This window comes from Myotis daubentonii, chromosome 15 (genome assembly GCF_963259705.1).
Source record: "Myotis daubentonii chromosome 15, mMyoDau2.1, whole genome shotgun sequence".
In the NCBI taxonomy this organism is placed as follows: Eukaryota; Metazoa; Chordata; class Mammalia; order Chiroptera; family Vespertilionidae; genus Myotis; species Myotis daubentonii.
Window position 1 is genome coordinate 10,151,551 of NC_081854.1, and position 21,367 is coordinate 10,172,917.

The window sequence follows — 21,367 nt, forward strand, 5'->3', positions numbered from 1 at the left end:
TAGCCAGCCCCAGGCCTGAGAGCTGGGCTTGGGGCATCTGACAGCCCAGCCTATGGTGGACTGCTGGCTGGTGCTACCGCTGAGGTTTTGGGAAGGTGACAGGGCAGAGGGGACACCCTGCCCACCCCTGCCCAGCGGGCCTGGTGTGCACAGGCCAAAGCCCACCTCACCGGAGAGAAGACGGTTTCCTTCTGCCCCAGAACTTGGTGACTCACAGCGTGTGCTCAGCTTGAAGCTGGGAGGGGAGCAGTGGCTGCATCGGGGACTGGGGGGTGGGTGGAGGCGACTGGGGGGGTGATGGCTGGCTGGTGATGGGTGTGGAGGTGAGAAAGGGCACGGTGGAAGCCACGGCAGAGGGGGAGCTGGGCGTGGCGCCGGGAGGCTCGCTGATGGGCCGATTGTAGAAGAAGAAAGGGCACTGCTGGATGAAGAGCTCGATGATTGTCTGATAGGTCCGCGTGGCCGTGAGCGCGTCCATGGTGCTGAAGTCAGGCCTCATCAAGGTGGGCCAGAAGCAGATGGAGAGGTTCTCACTGGTCATGAGATTCACCTTGTTGTTGTGGCTGACTCTGTAGGTGACACCAAATTCACGGTCAGAGCTCTGAGGGACAGTGGGCCCACCTGCGCTCTGTGCCCTGCCCCGTCTCCTGTGTGTGCCCTGGTCACTGTCACCTGGCTGTCCTTCCTGCCTGCCCACCATAGCAGGGAACGGAAAGGCGCAAGCACAGGCCTTTGTGCCCTGTCCTCTGCTCCGGTGTCCCCACACGGCAAGCCCCGGGGTGGCTCTGAGGCCCTGGCCCATAGGAGCCCCCCACAAGCCTTGGGGTGAACAGACTGCCTCCAGGACTCTTGCCCAGACCACCGAAGTGGGTGACAATGCTCTGGCTGTGCCAGATGGGGAGTGTGTGTCCAGCCAGAGCTCCTAGAGTGCCAGGGCCGAGATGAAACCAGGTCTGTCTGGGAACAGACAGTCCGTGTGGGTAAACGGGCCTGTGCCGTTACCAGTTTCCTGACCGCAGCTCCTGCCCTCACTGGACGGGGGGTGGCTTTCCCAGTGCCTGGGGTGGCGAGGTGTCACATACCACGGACACGAACACTGGAGAGAGGACTGTGGCACACTTGGGGCCACGCGGGCCTCTCTCAGACAGAACCAGGGTGGGCCTGAGCCCGAAGTGCCCCCCCCTGGGGAGGCGGACCAGCACCCCTGCAGGCTGGGTGGGGACGGAGCCTCGCTCAGCCTCATTCTGCTGCTCCCTGGCCCTGACTGGTGATTCCTGCGGAGAAAAGACCAAGCAGCAAGCCCTGCAACATACTTGTTTAGGTGGGAGATGACGTATTTGAAGACTTCATGGTTTTCCTTCGGAAACTTCTTGAGGACTTCCTTGAGGGCATGCAGCTTTTGCTCGCGGTCGTTGATTTCTGAGGAAAGAGAAAACCAGAGGCTTCCATGGCTGAGGCTGGGGTGTCCGGGGCTCCCAGCAGACCCCGGTCCCGGACAGCGGGTGGCCACCGAGGGCGCGTGTGTTGGGCCTTCTCTGGGGGAAGCCCAGCCCCTTCCCCCGCCCCCAGAGCTGGTGCCAAGGGGCACACCTGGCAGTGGCTCGGCCCCGGGGCCAGGCCCACCTCTGGGTCCTAGGCGCCCGCTCAAGGGGAGCACTGTGCGCCTGGAGCTTCCGGGCCCCCACCACCCGAGACTCAAGGATCCAAAGAGGCTCCACCATAAAGAACACCATTCTTTGCTCATCTGGTTGCCCCTGGAGACAGGCATCTCAAAGCAGAAAGCCCGCTTGCTTCCTGACCAGACGGGTGAGTGCTGCCACCCACCCACGCCAACCGACTGTCTAGGGAGGGAGTTTGTCACAAAAGCAGGGCTCTGTCCTTTTCCTGGAGCCACAGGAACCTCCACACCCCCCCCCCCCATAGGAAGAGCCGATGGAAACAGTGGGGGCTTCTCATGCAGTCCATCGAAGGGTCTACATCCCCCGCCCCCCTTTGCCCATCATGAAACCCTAACGTGCTAGGAGAGAACCCAGCTCACTAGGAGGAAACACTTGGCCCACGCCAGGCCTGCTTCAGTGCCTCACAAGCCATGAGGCAGGCTGTCCCCCATGTCAAGGATGAGGAATCGGAGGCCCGGAGCGGCTGCAGAACCTCAGTGGGGACCACTGCGCCCTCTGGGCTGGGCCATCTCATCTGGGAGAGCCATCGGGGCCAGGCAGCCGGACAGGTGCTCTGGGCGTGGGAGGGTATCCCGCTGGCACCTCTCGGAAGTGAAGGCTCACTCCAGGCCTCCAGGGCTCAGCTCCTACCGCAGGGTCGTCCCAGGAAGATCGGCAGCGATCCCACACTGAGCACTGGGGGGTGGCTGGATGGGGGTCCATTAAGAAATATGATGGTTCCTCGTTGGTTTGGGGGCACAAGCCCCTTTCCCCACAAATAAGCCACGCACACGTCTGCCTGCCCCTGGAGGCTGGTGCACTCCCCACACCCCGGGTTCTTTAGGAAGCCCGTGCAGTTGGGGGTGTGCCGGAGGGTCGGTCTGGGGCAAGGCAGGGAAGTCTGGCTCAAGCTAGACTTGGAAGGACAGATGGAATAGAAACAGCCGGCAGGGAGGGCGGGAGGTGCAGAGAGAACCTGCTGGGAAGTCCTGACCCACAAGGTCCTGGGTGCGCATTCTGCCTCTGACACCAAGCAGCTGTGTGACTTTGGGGAAGTGACACATCGGAGTCACTTGTGTGTAAAGGGCTGATGACAGTGCCTCCCTCCCTTGGCGAAGATGCCCCGGGAAGAGCTCAGACAAGAAGCACCTGGGAGCTAGTCTGACTTTCAGAAAACCAGTGACGGGGAAGCTGCGGAGATGGGCAGGACGAGCTGTGGCGAGCTCTCGCTGGCAGGCCAACGAGCATGAAACTGGGTAAACTTTTTGACCTGCGAGTGACTTGATAAAAATATGTATTTTGGGAACATTTGCTTGTTAGAAAATGACCAAAAACAAACAAACAAACAAACAAACAAACAAACAAACAAACAAACAAAACCCCCAAAAAACCACAGAAACTAATTATGTGGGGCCATTATCGGCTTCATTTCTCTGAACCCAAGATTTATTTTAAGGGTTCAACCTCAAGGGCACACTTTGTCTCTGGCCTTGAGTTCCAGAACCCTTTCCTGTTAAGTTTCAAGAAAAAGTTTACTTAAAAGCAGTAAGCGGCTCCCAGAGGAGGAGCGTGTGCAGGGCTGTGTCACGCAGTAAAACCACCGTGCCCTTCGATGCGAGCTCAGCACAGGTCTCCCTCGCGGCCGTGTGTGCTGTGGTGCGGCTCTCCCACAGCCGCAGCACCTCCACCTACAGGCAGCCTCACCGCCCCCCTGGCTGGAGGCAGGAAGCGGGGCTGGCCAGGCCTCCGTCTGCCCTGGATGCCCCTCCTTCCTCTCCGCCAAGCAACAAGGAGGGCTGCTTCCTCTCTCTTCCTTGGGGAGAAGGAGGGGCAGGGCGGGGCTCACGGAGCTGCTTTGATAGTAATTACGGACCACACCCGGAACGCCACCCTCCTTCCTGACACAGCGAGGTGCCCGGCAGGGGCCTCCATGGCCGCCTCCGGTGCTCCCGCTCCCTCTCTCCCACTGGCTTCGTGGCACAGGCGTCCACGGCGCGGAGGAGCATCAGGCGAGTGGGGGGGGGGGGGGGGAGGCCGTGAAGGAGAGCACCAGGAAGCCTCCCAGGGCAAAGCCGGGCCCTGCATCTGCCGTCGTGCTGATGTCCTGCTGACCCGACCTTGTTCACTTCCCTCAGGCAAGCAAAGCCCCACCAGCGCCAAGGGACCCACTCCGGGCTCACACCGGCAGCCTCGCCAGCCCAGCCCCGGCACAGGGATCTCTCAGTGCCGGGTATGCCGGAGTGCCGGCCGGGTATGCCGGAGTGCCGGCCGGGTATGCCGGAGTGCAGTCGCTTTCGGTGCAGCCCTCACCACCACCTGAGTGAAGGTGGGGCTGGGTTTACCGCACAGGCTGGTGAGGGGAGGTGGGGAGGGCCCCAGGCTGTCTCCGGGGCCAGCACCCCTGCTCTGGATCACCTGCCTTCCACCACACTGCAGTGCCCCCTCCAGGTGTCAGGTGAAAGCAAGACACTCAAGGAGAGGCAAGACAAAGTCTGGACACAGACCAGGCAACTTACAACAACTGAGTCCACAGAACTCAGGAGGAAGAAGAGGGGACTGCCGGACGCCACCGTGGACCTCAGAGACTAGCTCATCGCATCCCTCACGATAGACAGATAACCCCAGGCTCAAAGAAGTAAAAATACTGGTTTAAGGTCACATAAGTTGGTGCCAGGAGCCCTGATCTCAAACACCAGTCTTGCTTTGGTTGTGCCACTCTGCTGCCATCTTTGGCATCCAGGCTGCCAACAGGCTCTAGGCTTGGATCTGCAGTGCCCAACAGTGCCTAGAGGAAAATCCTTGATGACCTTTGACCACCTGGCACACGGGCACCACCAGGAGAGGACAACACCCAGCTCAGGGCCACGCCCCTCGGTGAGGCACGCAGGCACAGCCGTGTGCAGTCCCCACCTTTCCCACAGGTGGGAAATGACTCCAGGGCGTCGTCCTAGAGGCACAACCCGCAGCAGCCTGCTCAGTGTCCCACCAGCCCGAGGCAGGGACTGGCACGTGCTAGGAGGTGAGGGACAACCCCACGCTCTTAGGCAGCTCTGTGGACAGACAAGAGGAAGCAGGATCCCAGGATGAGCAACATCATAAGGCAGCATGTGAACAAGAGCCCAGTGAGCAGGGAGGCTGGTCCGCCTGGTGACCGCGCCATCTGTCGGTTAGAATCTGTGGCCCTATGGTTTCACCTGTAAATGGGATGGTAAGATGGTGAGCTGCATCCTGAACCATTTTGGGTCACACATCCCTTTGACAATCTGAGGAAAGCTACTGGTCTCTATGGACTGAAATGTGCACACGGATCTCGCTTGCAGTTACAGGTTCCTGGAGTCAAAGGTCCTGAGAACCTCTGCACTGAGATGCGGCCAAGTGCAGGGCTCCTCTGGCACAAAAAGACATAGGCCAGTGCTTGTGTGGCACTGGATGGACCAGACCGGTGGCGGGGGCCACGGGTATTGTGGGAGGTAAAGGAGAAGGTGTGGAGCAAGAATAACTGATGACACTTTGGGAATGCTGAGGTGAGGTGTGAGGAGGAGATGGAACGGGGAAGTCAGAGCTGTTTTCTCTGCCTCATGCCACCTCTTCAATGAAGCCCTCTCCTTACTTCCGCCACCACCGCCTTTTCTGCATTTCCAGCTCAGCTAGCTTCATCCTGTCTGGCAAACAGCTCACATGTGCATGCGGGGAGGGCAGGGACAATGTCTCAGCACCGAAGGTCAAGCCTCAGCTTGCCACTCCCTAGCGGTATGCTGTTCTTCATTTCTCAATCTCCCACACATCACCTTGAACATGGTAGAAAGATGACTGGTGAATAATCACAAAAATCTCTTATTTTGTGGGCACATTTTCAGCATGTCCAATATTGTGAAATTACAGAGCTAACAGAACAATTTGATAGTGACCTTGGTATTTGTTGTGATGGGATCTGAAACCATTTCCAAGCCCTGAATACACACAGGCACAACAGTTCTTAGGTATTAAGTGGAAAGAGCTGGTCAAGTTGATGTTGCCATGGAAACCCAGCCAGGCTGGGAACAGCTACTTTTGGGCTTAAGAATCTTTGTTCCATGTCCCTGAACACTCACTCTGGTACTGCCTGGTGGCTGTCTCTGGCTCAGTTAACCACCCCTGACACACACAGCCCCACCCTTCACTCAGTGAGCGCTGGCTGTCAGAGGTGCCAGGTCACTCCCCCCAACCAGGTTCAAGACAGAGACCCAGCTGACTAGCTGGGGGCACAGGAAACACAATAGGAAGAGGAAGCAGAAAATCTCCACCCTTTTCCAGGCTGCAGTGGCAGCAAGAAGCTCCCTTCCTCGGCGCTGGAAGTTGCGGAAGCTGCAGGAGGAAGGGCAGCTGATTGCCTATCAATAACACCTCCCTCCCCTGCTCCCAACCCCCCTAAAAAACAAAAACATGCTATGTCAGCAATTCCCACAGAAACAATGGGATTCTGTTGGGTGCCAGGACTCTACTAGCCTCTAGATGGCGCCAAGTCAAGACAAATGCTGACAGGAATCCCCCTAGCTCCTAGCAAGCTGGGTACCAGCCCCTGCCTCCTCTCCCTAACTTCAGCCGAGAGAACAGCCCAGGCTGAAAGAAAGCTGGCTCCAGTGGAGATTTCCTACGTGTTTCACATCAGGGCCAGCCTGGAGTCTGCTGGAGCAGGGATTGCTGGGAGGACCTCTATCAGAATGCAGGATCAAAGAAGAAGCGGACACCTGTCCCCACCCTAAGTCATCTGGAGAAACCCGACTCCTGTCCCGAGAAGGCAGATGGGAAAGGCCAGATGAGCTATGACGCCCCAGAACTCTGCCCCATCCCTGGTGGGCTTGGGCAGGATTAGGAGCTATAAACAGCTTTAATCTGGCAAGACCATGTGGATAAAATATGGTGGAAACAAACATCACAGAAGGTGATGCAGGGGCCCTGAGCCTGCAGCAGTCAGGTCCTGACAGGGGCACCTCCGCAGTGCAGGGGTGGCCTTCCGCCAGCACCTCTAGTCACTGAAGCCACTCGGAGTCCGTGACCCAGAACTTAAAGCTCTGCTGGTTTGAGACCTCCCTCAAATTTGTGTCATACCAGCCTTGTGAGTAAATTGTGCTTGCTTAGAACTCCCTCTTCTCAGTCCCGCTAGTGTGGCTCAGTGGTTGAGTGCTGACCCATAAACCGAGAGGTCACCGGTTTGATTCCCAGTAGGAGGTGTGCAGGAGGAAGCCGGTCAATGATTCTCTCTCATCAATGTTTCTATTGCTCTATTCCATTCCCTTCCTCTCTCTCTAAAATCAATGAAAAAAAAAAAAAACCCCAAAACGACGACAACAAAAATATCCTCCCTCCTTTGAGTTGGGCAGTGACAGGATGAGACTGACGTCCTGGGGAACATGGCACCCCTTGGTCACTGGCAGACACTTCCTTCTGCTGCAGAGCAATGGCTGCTTCTGGGCTTGGTCTACCCGAAGTACAAGTTAGGAAGGCTGCCTCTGGCTAACAAGAGTAGAAAGTGCTACACGTGGGAAGCTCCAAGAGGTCAGGTCCCCTCCTCAGAACTACACCAAGCCCAGGAAAGGCTGCCCAGGGGGACGGCCCGGCCTGAGAGGCAGGCCAGGGCAGGAGCAGCTGCCAGGGCAGGCGGAGAGCATGCGAAGATGGCCCTTAAACAAGGTGCTAAGTTGCCGTAGCCCCAAGTGATCATCTAGCTGGGCCACTGGCCCGTCCCTTTCCCTCAGGGGCTGGCTGATAGGAGGAGAGGCGTGAGGAAGAGGCAGGGAAAGGAAAGTAGCATCTACCTCTTAACAGGGCCTGTTGTAGCCCCGCCTCTGTAACTTTCCTAATCTCATTTCATAAACAGGAGTAGGGACAGCAACATAGAAAACGAAGGGTCAGAGAATATCACAATATGCACTAGCAAAGGAGCACGGATTCCATCGGAATTGGACACCCAAACTGGGCTCGTAACTCATGGAGCTTGGGAGGGACCCCCAGAGAAGAACCTCTGGCCCTCAAAGGCAGGAGCCTCATTTGCAAGTCCCTTTGGTGTCATCTAGTTCCCTTTCCTTATGTCCTTTAAATCTCAGCTCCAAGAGCCACAGTGCCCGCCCCCGAGGGCAGGACCCATTCCTATGGTGCTGCCCGCCTCCCCTCTCCCTCAGTGCTCAATGCGGTCAGGCGGGCTGCAGGTACTCACTGTGCGCCTCCACCAGATCAATCTGCATGTTGTAGGGGACCAGGGGGTCAGGCAGCTCTGAGAAAAAGCTCTTCATGGCACCAGCCACGGTATTCACTGTGAAGTCTTTCTCTGCCAAGTCCAGGTTGTGGTCTGAAAGGAAGTTGGAAGAGTGAGGCCAGGTCGATCTAAGCTGTGCAGAAGCAAAAGGAAAACCCTGTGCTTGGGGGAAGTCAGGGAGACCTTGAGGACCCTGGGGTGCTGCCCAGGACTGGCCTGGAGCCTGGGCAGGGCCTCAGGATGACCACAGACTGGACTGGAGCATCCCTGGTGCTGCTAAAAGAAGGTTCTCAGATTCGCAGAGGCCGACAGCCAACACCTCCTTCCAAGGTCACCCTGTGAGGAGGAGCCGCACCCCCTCCTCTGTGCCATCAGTGAGCTCCCTATGTCCACCTGGGCGTGCTGCTCCCTTTTCCTGACACCCATCCCTCCACGGGAAGAAAGGAAGGTGCTTTCCTAAAAAGCTGGCTCACTTTTCATGGTGGGCTGCAAACACATTACAAACAATCTTGACCACTGTCACTCCAAGAAATTCAATAAAAAAGAAAAAAATACCCTGCAACAGTCTTGATTGCTGCCCCCATCTTCATCCCTTTTGATGGTAGGACAGACTCGTTCTTTTCCCTCTGGCCCCTCAGCTTATAACACCATTGACCTCGGTCTCTAATTTTTTCTTTTCAGACTTGACTGCACTCCTGATTTGTAAGAAATCATCGACTGATAGTCAGTAGCTGGTCCCATTTTGGGGGGATAAGCTGTTACAGATTCTTTTTTTTTTTTTTAATATATTTTACTGATTTTTTTACAGAGAGGAAGGGAGAGGGATAGAGAGAAACATCAATCAGCTGCCTCCTACATACCCCCTACTGGGGATGTGCCCGCAACCAAGGTACATGCCCTTGACCGGAATCGAACCTGGGACCCTTGAGTCCGCAGGCTGACGCTCTATCCACTGAGCCACACCGGTCAGGGCACAGATTCTTGTATATACGGTACAAGTGCATACCCAAGGGCGTGGCAACACCCTCATATAGACCTCATGCTTCCTAGCCCAAAAGATGAACATGCGTCCCTTTTCTCGTGTCACCTCTCCCCACGGGCCGCTAGCAGACTGACTGTGGTGCTGCAGTGCGATGGCCCTGGTGCTTGGGCAGGGAGCCTGCTCCCGGCTGTGCACTGGCAGCTGCTCTGTCACGCAGCCCGCACAGGCTGCCTGGCTTCTGAGCCTGGCTTGGTCCCCTCAGGCCCAGCCGTGCATTTAGTCTGACCCTACTTTGATCCTTAGGTTACCTTCCTCCCTGGCCAGTGACATCTGAGAACTTTGATTGCTTTGGCTCATCTGCTCCTGCTCTGGCACCGGTGGGTGAGACTTCTCGTCCCACAGAATGCTCAGTGCTAAGGGGCAGAGTTTGGCCGAATGTTGGGGTGAAATAGGTTTGGCCTTTCAGAGCTGCCCTAGCTCAGGAGACGGGAGTCCTGCTAAGAGCAAGTCTAATTCACGAGAGCTCAGCGTCCCAGGGCTCAGCTAATCACAAATGTCCCCTTGCTTTCTCTCTCCTGCAGGGACTTTGTGAGAGGGGCACTCCTTTGTGGGAAGGGGACCTGGCAAAACAAGTTTGTCTTCTCAACCCAACTTTATACCATGCGCATGTAATTACGCCTGCACAGCCCAGTCCCAGCGAGGCCAGGCCCTCCAGTGGCGAAGGAGGCCTGTGCCAGGGTGACCCGAACAGTGTCTGTGGGAGGGGATGGGCTGACACAGGCTTGGCAGGGGGATGTTTCCGTCTGCTGACAGGGCCTGCTCCTCCTCTGTGGCAGTGTGACCATGGAGGCGATCCTAACTGGGGCCAAATGCTTTCTGTTTCTCAGTCACCAAGCCAGCACCTCTTGCTCTGGGGCTGTGTGTGGCAGGAGCACCCCCAGGGCTGAACTGCAGCTCCCTCAAGGGGCTCCACTGGCAGGTTGGCTGTTGTGGTCGCCTTGACTGGCTCCGGCCTCCGATGCTCAGCAGGCTGTGGCCTTACCTTGATCAAACTGTCTCTGCAGACTCTCCATCTCTGACTTGTTCCCGCTGACCCGATAGATGCCTTCAGTGCTCAGTCCTGAGGAGAAACAAGCAGGTGTCTTAGGTGCAGGCAGTGGAGAGCAGAGACTGAGGGGACAGACTCGAGGAGAGAAGGGGAGAGCATGAGGCACCTTCCATGAGAGGGGAAAGGGCTAAAGCGATTTCCTAGATGCTTCAACCTATTTCCCCCATATTCTTTTTATTCCCCACTGAGTTTTAGAGAATGTAAGAGAGGAAGGAAGGGGTAGAGAGTAGGGAAGAGAAAACTTCAATGTGAGAGACACACTGATTGGTTACCTCCTGTGCACCCCCCAACTGGGGTAAGGGATCAAACCTGCAACCCAGATACATGCTCTTTTTTTTTTTTTTTAAATATATTTTTATTGATTTCTTACAGAGAGGAAGGGAGAGGGATAGAGAGTGAGAAACATTGATGAGAGAGAAACATTGATCAGCTGCCTCCTGCACACTCCCCACTGGGGATGTACCTGCAACCAAGGTACATGCCCTTGACTGGAATTGAACCTGGGACCCTTGAGTCCGCAGGCTGACATTCTATCCACTGAGCCAAACCAGTCAGGGCCAGATACATGCTCTTGACTGGGAATCAAACCCTTGACCCTTCAGTGCGTGGGGCGACGCTCTAACCATTGAGCAACACCAGCCAGGCCCCCCATATTCTTTTTCAATTAAAAATTTAAAATACTTGATTTTGAAAAAATAAAAATAATATAGAAATACATCAGCCAAAGATAACTTTGTCCACAGTTTGATGTATACTTTTGAATTAAAAATTTTTTTTAACAAAAGGGAGGTAATATTCTCTTAACCCACCCTTTTCACTTACCAACTACTAGTATGTTATGAACTTACTCTAGTCATTAACTATTCTTCTTTTTTTTTACAATATAATTTTAAAGACATCAAAGGATATAATAACTTTAAAAATAGTCCTATTGTTAATCATTTAGGTTTTCCCAAGTTTTCGCTGTTAGAAATAACCCACAATTATGTTTTTTTGGATAGCTAGTAAGTATAACAGATTCTTGGCAGTGTGTATTTCTCACTTTGTGAATTTCCTATTCACATTCTTGTTTATTTTCCTGTAAGAGTGGTTCTTCTCATTTTGTACTTGAAAGAAGTCTTAGAATATTAAGCAATTGCCTGTGTTAATGTTATAAACATTTACATTTTTTGCCTTTTTGTTACTGGTCTCCTACTTTTGTGTATTACATTTTTTAAAGTACATAATTTAAAAATTTTAGGTTTTCAAGACCAGTCATTTCCTTTATGATGTCTTCCTTTGTTTTTATGCCTAATACGGGTTTTCCTATTCTTAGTTTAGTTTCTATTTCTTCCCCTTGGCAGAGTAGATTCTAAGCACTGTCCACTGACTCCATCTCCCCTTCCAGGGAAGGGAAGTCCACTGTGGCCTCCTTCCATCACCATCTAAAGGACAATTAAGTCCCTGTGAAAACCAAGACGGGGTCTCAGGGCCAAACCAATCCTGGTCCCTCCTGAAGACTGGCTCCGAGCAGCTGTGGCCGGCGGGTGGGGCCCTGAGGCAGTGCCTGAGCTACCACCGCACACACACCAGAAGGCAGCGCAGGCAGGGAGAGAGGGCCGGGCCCTGCAGTCAGTCAGTAGGCTCCTCTGCAGAGGGACCCATCAGGTGAGATAAAAGCAGCCAGTCTGCCTGTTCCTGGGGCCCCAGATTAGTGGCAGGTGAACTTTGAAGAACACAGAAGCAAAAGTCACCAATTCCCTGGCTTTAAAAGCTGTTAATTGCAGACCGGTCTTTCACCCCAGAGAAAAGGGGGTTAATGAATCGGTCCCAAGGACACCCTATGGTGCAATGTCTAGCTGATGAAGGAGTTTGCCATCACCGCAATCGGTGAGGTGAGAGAGGGGCGGACATTGTCTAACCTGAGGCTCCAGATGGACCCCGGCTCAGTGGTGGCCTTTCCCACTGCCCCCCCCCCCCTTTGGAATGAAAGTGCTTTCCTGCATCCACCCACCCTCATTCATTTATTAAAGAATGATAATACCACTGACTCCTCAGTCCCCAACAGTAGGAGCTACTAAATAAAGGGATAACAAAGGAGAAAAACGAGGTTCAGAAAGGCCTTGGCCCACACTCACAGCGGGTAAGAGGTAGACTGGTCTAAGTCCAGGGCCTTTCCCACCCTCTGTGTCCACACTGTTCCGGAAGTCACTTGACATTTATCCACCAGGCTGAAGTCCAGACCAGTCTTTCCTCCCAGAAATTCCACACTTGAGTAAAGTCCACTGGCCCTCGGCATTCTGGTAGCTTTGTAGATGGTACAGCCCCTCCTGCTGTCAACCCAAAGGTCAGAGGCCAGGGGCTGGACCTTGTGCTCCATGCCTAGTTAGTAATTTTACGATGGCCTCTTTCCTCAGTGACTTCTCTAAACTGTTCACAGATGTATTTAAACTTCCTACTTATTTCACATCTCCAGTGACGCATATCACATGCTTATACACGAAACCATCCACATTTGGGCAAGCCCTGGGTGGGTATGTGTCAGCAGGCTCAAGGCTTCACCACTGGGTTGAAAAAACTATTTCCTAGGTAGTCTTCTCTTGACCTATCATCCCTCTCCAATACAAAGGAAACGAGCAGCAGGAGCTTCCGAAGTCCTTGACAATGTCGCACTGCCCTCCCGGAGCCCCAGTGTGGAAAGGCACTCTCTCAACTTCAGACCTTCACAGCCTCAGGCCATTCCATCATCTCTGCAACCCTGACCTTCAGCTCAGACAGAGCAGTCCTCTGCATTTTCTCCTAATGGCCACTTGCCCAGCACCACAGGGCAGAAAACAAGTGCAAATTAGTTACCTGGAGATTTTCAGAGGTATGGGCTGCCGAAACCTCCCTAGATCCATGATAACCAAAAGGGAAGCATTTGAAAGTGCAAGGCCAGCTCCACAGCATCAATTAATCATCAACTTAGTATTTCCTGTAATGCGGATGCATGTTTACTTTACGAAATCCCATTTTAAAATAGTAATTCCACCGCTGCCCTACACAATACCATAACATAATTTAGAAAAGCTATTATTTGCTTGGCCAATACAACTACTAATTAGACATCAATTAAATAAAAACAAAAACTGCAGAGCAGACTTCAAATGCCGTGAAGGCTGTTAGTAAAACGGAGGGCTAGTGCCATCAAGTGACATGGGTGAGGATGCAGGTGAGAACCAGGGCACCTGACAGGCATGGGCAGCCAAGGAGCCCAGACCAGAGCAGAAAGGGCTGGGGTGCTGCAGGCAGAGGGGCTGGATTCTAAGGGGGGGGGGTGTCCTGGGACCCACGGGCCCACACAGGAACACTCTAGGGGTGACTGGCTCACACCTGCCAGCAGAAAGCACAGGCCTTGCCAACAGTAGCCCCAACCACAATGTCTGTTCCATGCCCACAAGTCCATCTGGGAGAGCTTTAACCTTAAACTGTGGGGTATGTCTACACACAGAAATCGCCAAAGACCCTTCTACCCAAGTAGTCTCGGAGAGAGGCCTTTTTACTTCAAAAAAAAAAAAAAAAATCCTTAATGGTTTCAAATATCTACTCTGTTTTATGTTTAAGTTAATCTTTGGGAATAGAACAAGACAAAGTTCAGAATGGCCAAGGTCACTATCTTCAAATATCCGAACTGCCATGTAGAACAGTTTTGTTCCAAAGGCTCAAGAGAGCAGAGCTCCAACTAAGAATGGAAATGACAGGAAGGCAAATCTCTCCGTATATGAAATTATGCAGTTACAGCTGTCACTCCTTGGAATGGGCCAGAGCTTTTGAACTCCCTCCTCACGGATAGCCATCTGTCTGGAATGCTGTTTAAAAAGATAGTATCTGGTCTAGGAAGATAGTAAGAACAACAATAAACCATTTACCGACTGCTTCCTATGTGGGAGGCACATAATGCTAAGTGCTTACTGTACATTTTACAGTAACTCGCACCCAGCCCCAGAGAGGTTATCACTAACCCCATTTTAGAGATGGGAATGCAGAGGCTAAGGGGTAAGTAACATGCACAAGATCAGAGTGGATTGAGATGTGAATCTCATTCCATCCTAGAGCCTTCATTTTTTTCACTTTTATGTTTGAAATCATTGGTTCTCAAAATCGCACATGAATCCAAATCTCCTGAAGGGCTTGTTATAATATAGGTTCTACCGTAGAAGTTTCTGATTCTTTCTCTCTCTCTGGCCCGAGACTCTGCATTTCACATATTCTGGGTGATGTAGATCCTGGCTGGTCAGGGAGCTACACTTTGAGAACTGCCACTCTAGAACATGGCTCAGGCCTCTAAGGTCTCTCTGACTCCTGAATTCCATCATTCAATAAAATTGGGGGGGGGGGGGGGGAGGGGAGAGATGATACACAAGGAAAAATAAATATCAGATACTTTAGGAACAAAGCATTTTCAAAAAGTATTAAAATTGCTGCAATTGCCCTGACCGGTTTGTCTCAGAGCGTTGGCCTGCAAACTGAAGGGTCCGGGGTTCAATTCCACTCTAACCATCGAGCCATGCCAGCCAGGGCTGCTTTTATTTTTAAGCAAGCCCTCATGCATTGTTGAAACTTTTAGCCTTGGCCAGGTATGACTTCTATAAAAACGTTTAAAAATAGCCAAGAGAAAAGCAGAGCGACCTTGTTCTTCTCTTCGCTATTCACGGAGCGCCCACAGGGCAGAGGTGCTCCTTTCCAGAGCCTGTCAGGTGTAGTCGCCCGCACGAATGTTTGGTGCCATAGGAAGGCTAGACGGCCCACCAATGCCAGCCAGGAGGTGCTCACTGCGATTTCCCCATCACAGCAAATGCTGCTGGCCTGGCTCCTGAGAGATGCCTGTGGCACTTACTTGGCAGACTAGAGGCATTAGGAAAATGGACGGGCGACCAGCAGGAGCTTGGAAATCAAGAGGAGAATCGCCTCCTACCCTGGTATGTGTCTGGTTTTCTGAAACGTCCAAACAAGTTTTTATTCCTGGATCGCAAGCACCATGTCTCAGCACCTGTGCTCTTGGCCAGAATCTTTCCGAGTCAGCCCAGGCCAGACTGCACCTCTGCTCAGTCACACCAGGACTCAGTTTCCCCCGTTTCCTTTCTAGAACAAATCACTCTTCCTCCAAGTCACACTCTGACTTTTTTTTTTTTTACCTTCTATATTTAGATATAAAAACTCAGCACTTTAGTCCTTTAAAGAAACTTAATTGGAGCTGCCAGTGCTCCCACACCAGATAGGTCTTAACTACCAACAACTTTTGTGGAAAGAAACACATGTAATAGCCCATGTCCTTCTCTAAGAGGAAAGTCTCAGGCAGGCCAGATTTCAAGGCTAGAGGGGTGCTGAGAACTCAGGGAGAGAAGGAAACGCCCTTGAGCATAAAAATATCCAAACTGTCTTGGCGAGGACTGACCTCTGGGGAACCCCAGAGTAAGAGGCTCTCCTTTTGGGTCAAATGCCAACTGTGTGTCTATATAGCCCATCGCCTTCTGAGGCCCACACGGCAGCGCCCCCGCCTCCATGGGAGATGAAAGGACAAGGGAACAGTAGAGTATTTAGGTCGAAAGCAGAAGCCACTTGCTGGATGTAAGACCCTGGGCAACTGTGTCTCAATTGCCTTTTCTGCACAACAGAGAGAAGAGTGCCCATTTCATACCTGCTGGTGTGCATTTAGGAGACCTTAGCAAAGGGCTGAGGGAGTAAATATTATGCTAATGACCTAAGTGGAAAGGAAGTTAGCAAGTGGAGGAATTTTGCTGTCAGGGAGACATGGGTTCGAATCTTGACCCTAACTTCCGCTCATCTGACTAGAGTCACTAGATAATGGATTAACACCTACTTTCTTAGACTGCTGCAGGAATGAATGAGATAACCTAAGCAAAGCCTACAGCATAACGCCTGCCATTTCCTTTTCTTTTCTCTAAACTCTTAACAAGCTTCAAGAGCAGCACCTGCCTGTAGGCATGGCCTATGCCTAGGGCTCAGCCAAAACAGGCCAGTCTACAGAAAAATATTTTAAAAATGCATGGGCTTCGACACCCACGTGACCTCAGTTCTGATTTGGTCCTGTCTTATGGTGGCTGAGTGACTGGGGACAAACCACTCCACCTCTCAGAGCATGGGCTCCTCATCAAACATCAGATGGTTAATAAATAACTTTGTTGCGATGTGAATACGGAGATTACGCATAGGGAAGGGAGTAATATAAAAGGCCGAACACTGAAATAATAATAATTTTAAAAGGCCAGGCACTTTTCTAAGCTCTTCACTAGAATTATCACAGTGAATCCACCCAATAATTCCTTGAGGTAGATATTAATATTTTTATTCCCTTTTAAAAAATACATACTTTTAATGATTTCAGAGAGGAGAGGAGAGGGAGAGAGAGAAATAGAAACATCAATGATGAGAGAGAATCATTGATCGGCTGCCTCCTGCATGCCCCACACTGGGGATTGAGCCCACAACCTGAACCTGGGCATGTGCCCTGACTGGGACTCTAACTGTGACCTCCTAGTTCATAGGTCGATGCTCAGCCTGAGCCATGCCAGCTGGGCTTTATCCCTTTTTACAGAGAGCAATGGAGCTCCGAGAGGCTAAACCGTTTACTCAAGGCCACAGAGCTGGTAAGTAGTGGGGGCAGGATTTAAACCGGCTCACTCAAGTCTCTGCCTGAATGATCGTGCATTTAAACATTATACTACAACCTCAATGTTAATTCCCTGTACCCTTTTCCCTTAAATACTGTATGTAGGGCACATCCCATAAATGCCAGATTCATTATGGGTTATAAGAATTTTCCACTCCTCCCTTGTTTACTCATATGCATTCATGTCTTCATTCACACCCAGTTCAGTGTTCTCATCTGTCAATTGGAGGATTGAGTAGGAAGAGCCGGAGGAAAAATGCGGCCTCCTCTCCACATAGAAAGCAGCCAATGGAAAGTGTCCTGGCTTTATTCCTACAATAAAGTTCTACTATTGATAACATTACAGAGTCCCCACCAGATCTCCCTGTTGCCTTCCTGTTTTGGATGTGCTCAGAATGATTTTCTGGCTCTTCTATTCCTTGAACACTAGGGTCACTCTGCCCCCTCCAGGGCCCCTTTGTTAGCTGTCTTTCCTCGGTAATTCCCTCGTCAATCAAGATCTGTTTCTGGCGATGCCAGGCCTCCTTTCTCCCCACGACAGAATGCCACTAACACTCTATTATGACTGCTTGACCGGGTGTTAGCCCCACAACTAGGCACTGCGGCTTTGTAAATTTCCAACACCATTGTGTGTACACACAGCCGTGTCATCAATCTCCAGGCTGGGGAGGAAGGGAGAGAGACCTGGAGGGGAAGAGATGAAAATATCACACCAGGTCTGGGGCATCATATGGCTCTAGCATCTGGCTGATCCTTTATAAGCTCCCCATGTACTTACTGCCATTAACTGTGAAAGCGGGCTTCTGGACCCTGCCGAGCCTAACAAGGGGCTCTATTTTTCCCCCGACTTTCAAGAAAATGCACAGACCAATAGATGTGTTTAAGAGACCACAATGACCAAGTGAACTTCACACCAGCAGCCCAGAGTTGATGCTGCCTGTTCCGGGCAGCCCAGGATGGAGACTAGAGGAGCGTGACCCATAATTGAGGTGAGCAGGCTGCACTCTGCAAAGCAGCACAAATGTTCAAAGCCACGAGCAGCTGGGGGCCTCCTGTCAAGAGGGCCAGCGTCTTTTGGGCTCTGAGTGTGACTTCCCGCATGCAAGCCCAGGAAGGGCAGTGTGACTCTGGAGGTGGAGCTGGTGACACTACAGTGAGGGGTCTCATCGGCTACACAAAGAACTACCAACAAAGAAACAGTCCCAACTAGCACACAGGTATAGTATGTCGCCACCATCACCACCACCTCCATGCATATAATGCCAACTTCTCTTCCGCAAGTAAAAAAGCTTATACAGAAGCTCCTTGAGGTCAGGGAAGATCCCTCCCAAGCATTAATGAGGGCAAAGGTTAACTTCTTTCAGTTCCTGACATCCAAAAAACCACGAAAGGAACAATGTCGTCACCAAGGACAGCCCCGTGTCCTTCCTTTGCTGGTCTCTCTCTTCCCTCACTAAGAAAGAGCATTTTCTATCGGTTAGAAACCTCTAATCCTCTGGCAGGAAAGCTGATTGTGGTCCCCACTGGCCTGTAATTCTCCCACTCTAGGATAAAATACCCACTTCTCCACACATGGCCTGGCCTTTCAGGGACTCAAAGCACTGACCCCTTCCTGCCTCAGGGTCTTCCTACAGGTTGTTCCTTCTACCTTTACCTCCATTTTTTGGCTGGCTAGACACTGCTCCTTCAAAGTGGTCTCCCTTGACCCCTGATCTAAATAAACTCTGTTATAACAATAACTGCGTAGATTTATGCAGTGCTTATACTATGGCAGTGGTTCTCAACCTTCCTAATGCCGCAACCCTTTAATACAGTTCCTCATGTTGTGGTGAAAATAAAAGTGCAGTTTCTCTGGTTGAAGAGAGGGAGGGAGTGGACTGAAGGAGTTTGTCCTCAACTAGCCTAGTGCCTCAAGGCATGCGGGTAGGTCTTCAGGGCCAGGCCCGCACAGGGGAAACTATATCAGTAAGTGTACCCACCTCCCTTCTCACCTTCCTTTAGGGCAGGGATGGGGAACACCCAGCCCGCGGGCCATATGAGGCCCCGAAATCATTTAGTCTGGCCCTGCCAAGGCATAAGGGGTGAGTTAATTAAATGTTTGACCAAATATAACAGGCTAATTTTTAAGCTGATAATTTTGTATGGCCCGCAAATGATGTTATAAATACCCAAATGGCCCCTGGCAGAAAAAGGTTCCCCACCCCTGCTTTAGGGACTGGTTAAGAGTCAGCTACTCCCTAGTGAAGTCACAGGGGCGTCATAATTCACCAGGGTCAGTCCTCTGCTATGTGTGCTCTCCCCATCGGGCTGTTTACTCCCATAGGGCCGGGATATGGTTTGGCTTTGGTGGAGATCTGCACCCCGCCTCTCCCACACACACGAGGGAGGAAGGAGGTCAGGCCAAAGGAGCTCTCCCAGGCAACAATTCAATGGCACAGTCAGGCCAACTCCATGAAGGCTCAGGGAAGAACCGGCAGCGGACCATGGGTACTACTGTTCCCTGGCCACTCTTCACGGACAGCCTGCTGCCCTGCGTGTGGCGCGGCCACAGTCTCCTCTGCCCTCAGCCGGCCAAGGGCGAGCGGCCTTTCTCACTGAGTTCACTGTTGCCGAGGGAAAGTGCACGTGGAACAGCCAGGCAGGAGGCCTGTCGGAACGGTCTCAGGGATTTGGGCTGCCCCCAGACTATTTCTGTCTTGGCTGGAAGGGCAGGATTCCTCTGTGGAAGAAGCTCTCCTTCTCTTTGGCTGCTGGGCTCTCCAGGCAGCTTGCCAGGCCATGCTGTTCCGATCAGGGCACCGGGTCCTGAGGAAATCCGCTAGCAGTGCCGAGACACAAGCTCCATGAACTCCGCTTATCCACGAGAGGCACAAGTGGAGCTGCCCGCCCCCTCTGATGGCACGGGGGCATTTCTGGAAGGCAAGTGACTTGTGTTTATCGTACAAACAAACAGAGAACTGGAGGGTGGTGAGAAATGGGCACGTGGGAGGTAGTCAAAAACAGTAAAGAAAGCTTTGTTTTAAAAGTATTTGGATAATGGGAAAGCAACTCACTAACAAACCTGGAATTATAGGGGAGGGAGAGATTAAGTAACATAGAACCCCCATAAAAATCACAGCAAATGAAACCACACACCTCATATTTTAGTACTTTGTCATCAATTCAAAGCATTATAAATATGGCAATTACATAAAGCCTGTTGCTTATTCAAGCTGTAACTGCACCTATTAAACTGTTACAGTGATAGATGGGAGTATCTATCCTGAAATTAGCTGCCTTCTCTGAAAGGAAGAATTACAGAGATCGAGGCTTACTGCAGGGAAATAACTGACTGGATCCAGCAGCTCCAATCGCACCAAATCTCCACAGCAGCTCTAGAAAGTGCCTACGATGACTGTGGATGAAAATATGGAGGCTTTTATTTAGGGCAGCTGCTCACCGCATGGGAAGGAACTTAGTAAACTTCTTCTTTCTTTTTTTAGTGTGTGGGTTCTTGATTTCGTGCAGGAAATATTTCACAACATGAACCCCTGACTTTGTGGCCAAGTCAGACAGAAGTGTGGGTAACCTAGGAACCCAATACTTGCAACTGGTGTCTAAAGTGAGGGCTGTCTTGTGGGACTGTCTTGTGATGATAACTTTGGGTAGTGTCAGCATTGAGTCGTAAGACACCTGGTTGGTGCTAGAGTAGAAGCAGTGTTGGAAAAGACCCCCAATATCGGGTGTCAAAAGGAAAAACCGAACCCTCCCCTGCAGTTAGAGAGAGAGAAGGCTATAGTCCAATATTAGCTGGCCTCGCTCCACTGCTTCATGAGTTGCCAGGGCCCCACTTGATCTGTCTTCTTTGGGCTTCAAATGACCTCAGTGAAAGGAGGCAATATGGCCAAGATGGTAATGGCTCTGGGTTAAAGTGCTAGCTCCTATCTTCATCTTTGGGAATCCCTTTCTTCGTCAGAAACGGAAGTTACACCCATCTCAGAGCATTGCTATGCGGATGAAACGAGATTCGTGGAAACACTGCGCACAGGAGCAACGTGAGCCCCTGATTGACACTCAGTACACATGGTCTCCCTTAACACACACACCTGCCCTGCAAGAGCTATCTGCCTCTTCCTCTTACAGTCAAGGGAACCGAGACTCAGAGATGAAGAACCTGCGCAGGGCCACACCTGCCCCGCTGCCCGCAGATGCGGCTCTGGCCCTGGGAGAGGCTCTGTGCTGCGCTCTAGGCTAATAAAGAGCCTTGCCAATGAGATGAAGCAATCTGGGAGTTCACTGACAGCTGTAGGAAATCAGCTTGAGTAATAGTTTGGCCTTTTGTCCTGCTGTCTCCAATCAGGGCAACATTATAATTTGCTCTCAGTTAGTTACGAAGCTGAGAAATATATGCATATTACTAATTCCAAACACTTTGCAGCCATTTTCCATTTATTCGTTTGGTGGGGTTTTGGGAGGGCAGTTCCAAGGAAGACTGGGTTGGTGTGTTCTGAAGAACTGCACACCTCCCATCCAAGTGTTCCCTGATGCGGGGCGCCTGTTTCTTGTGATCACTGTGAAAACACAAGGGAGACAGACGTGTGCTCGGCCATCTCTCTGTAGGGAGGGAGAAAACTGAGGGAGCCATTAAACTCTGGCACCCCCGAAGGCTGTCTCTTTTCAATCTATAATACGGAGGGGAGACAATGGAAATAAAGCCAGGAGCTAACATCACCACATTGAACAGGTTTATCAGCTGCTG

At 51.8% G+C, this 21,367-nt stretch overlaps 1 protein-coding gene across 1 annotated transcript in view; it reads right to left on the bottom strand.

Moving 5' to 3' along the window:
- The window catches only part of ARHGAP35 (Rho GTPase activating protein 35), a 138,367-nt gene continuing 117,000 nt past the window's right edge, over positions 1-21,367 (bottom strand). Inside the window, exons 4-7 of the mRNA XM_059666065.1 lie at positions 9,915-9,992; positions 7,852-7,983; positions 1,314-1,419; positions 1-569 (exon numbers count right to left, since the gene is read on the bottom strand). Of these exons, the coding sequence (XP_059522048.1) occupies positions 212-569; positions 1,314-1,419; positions 7,852-7,983; positions 9,915-9,992 (674 nt within the window). The 3' untranslated portion in view covers positions 1-211. The remainder of the gene's footprint in view (positions 570-1,313; positions 1,420-7,851; positions 7,984-9,914; positions 9,993-21,367) is intronic.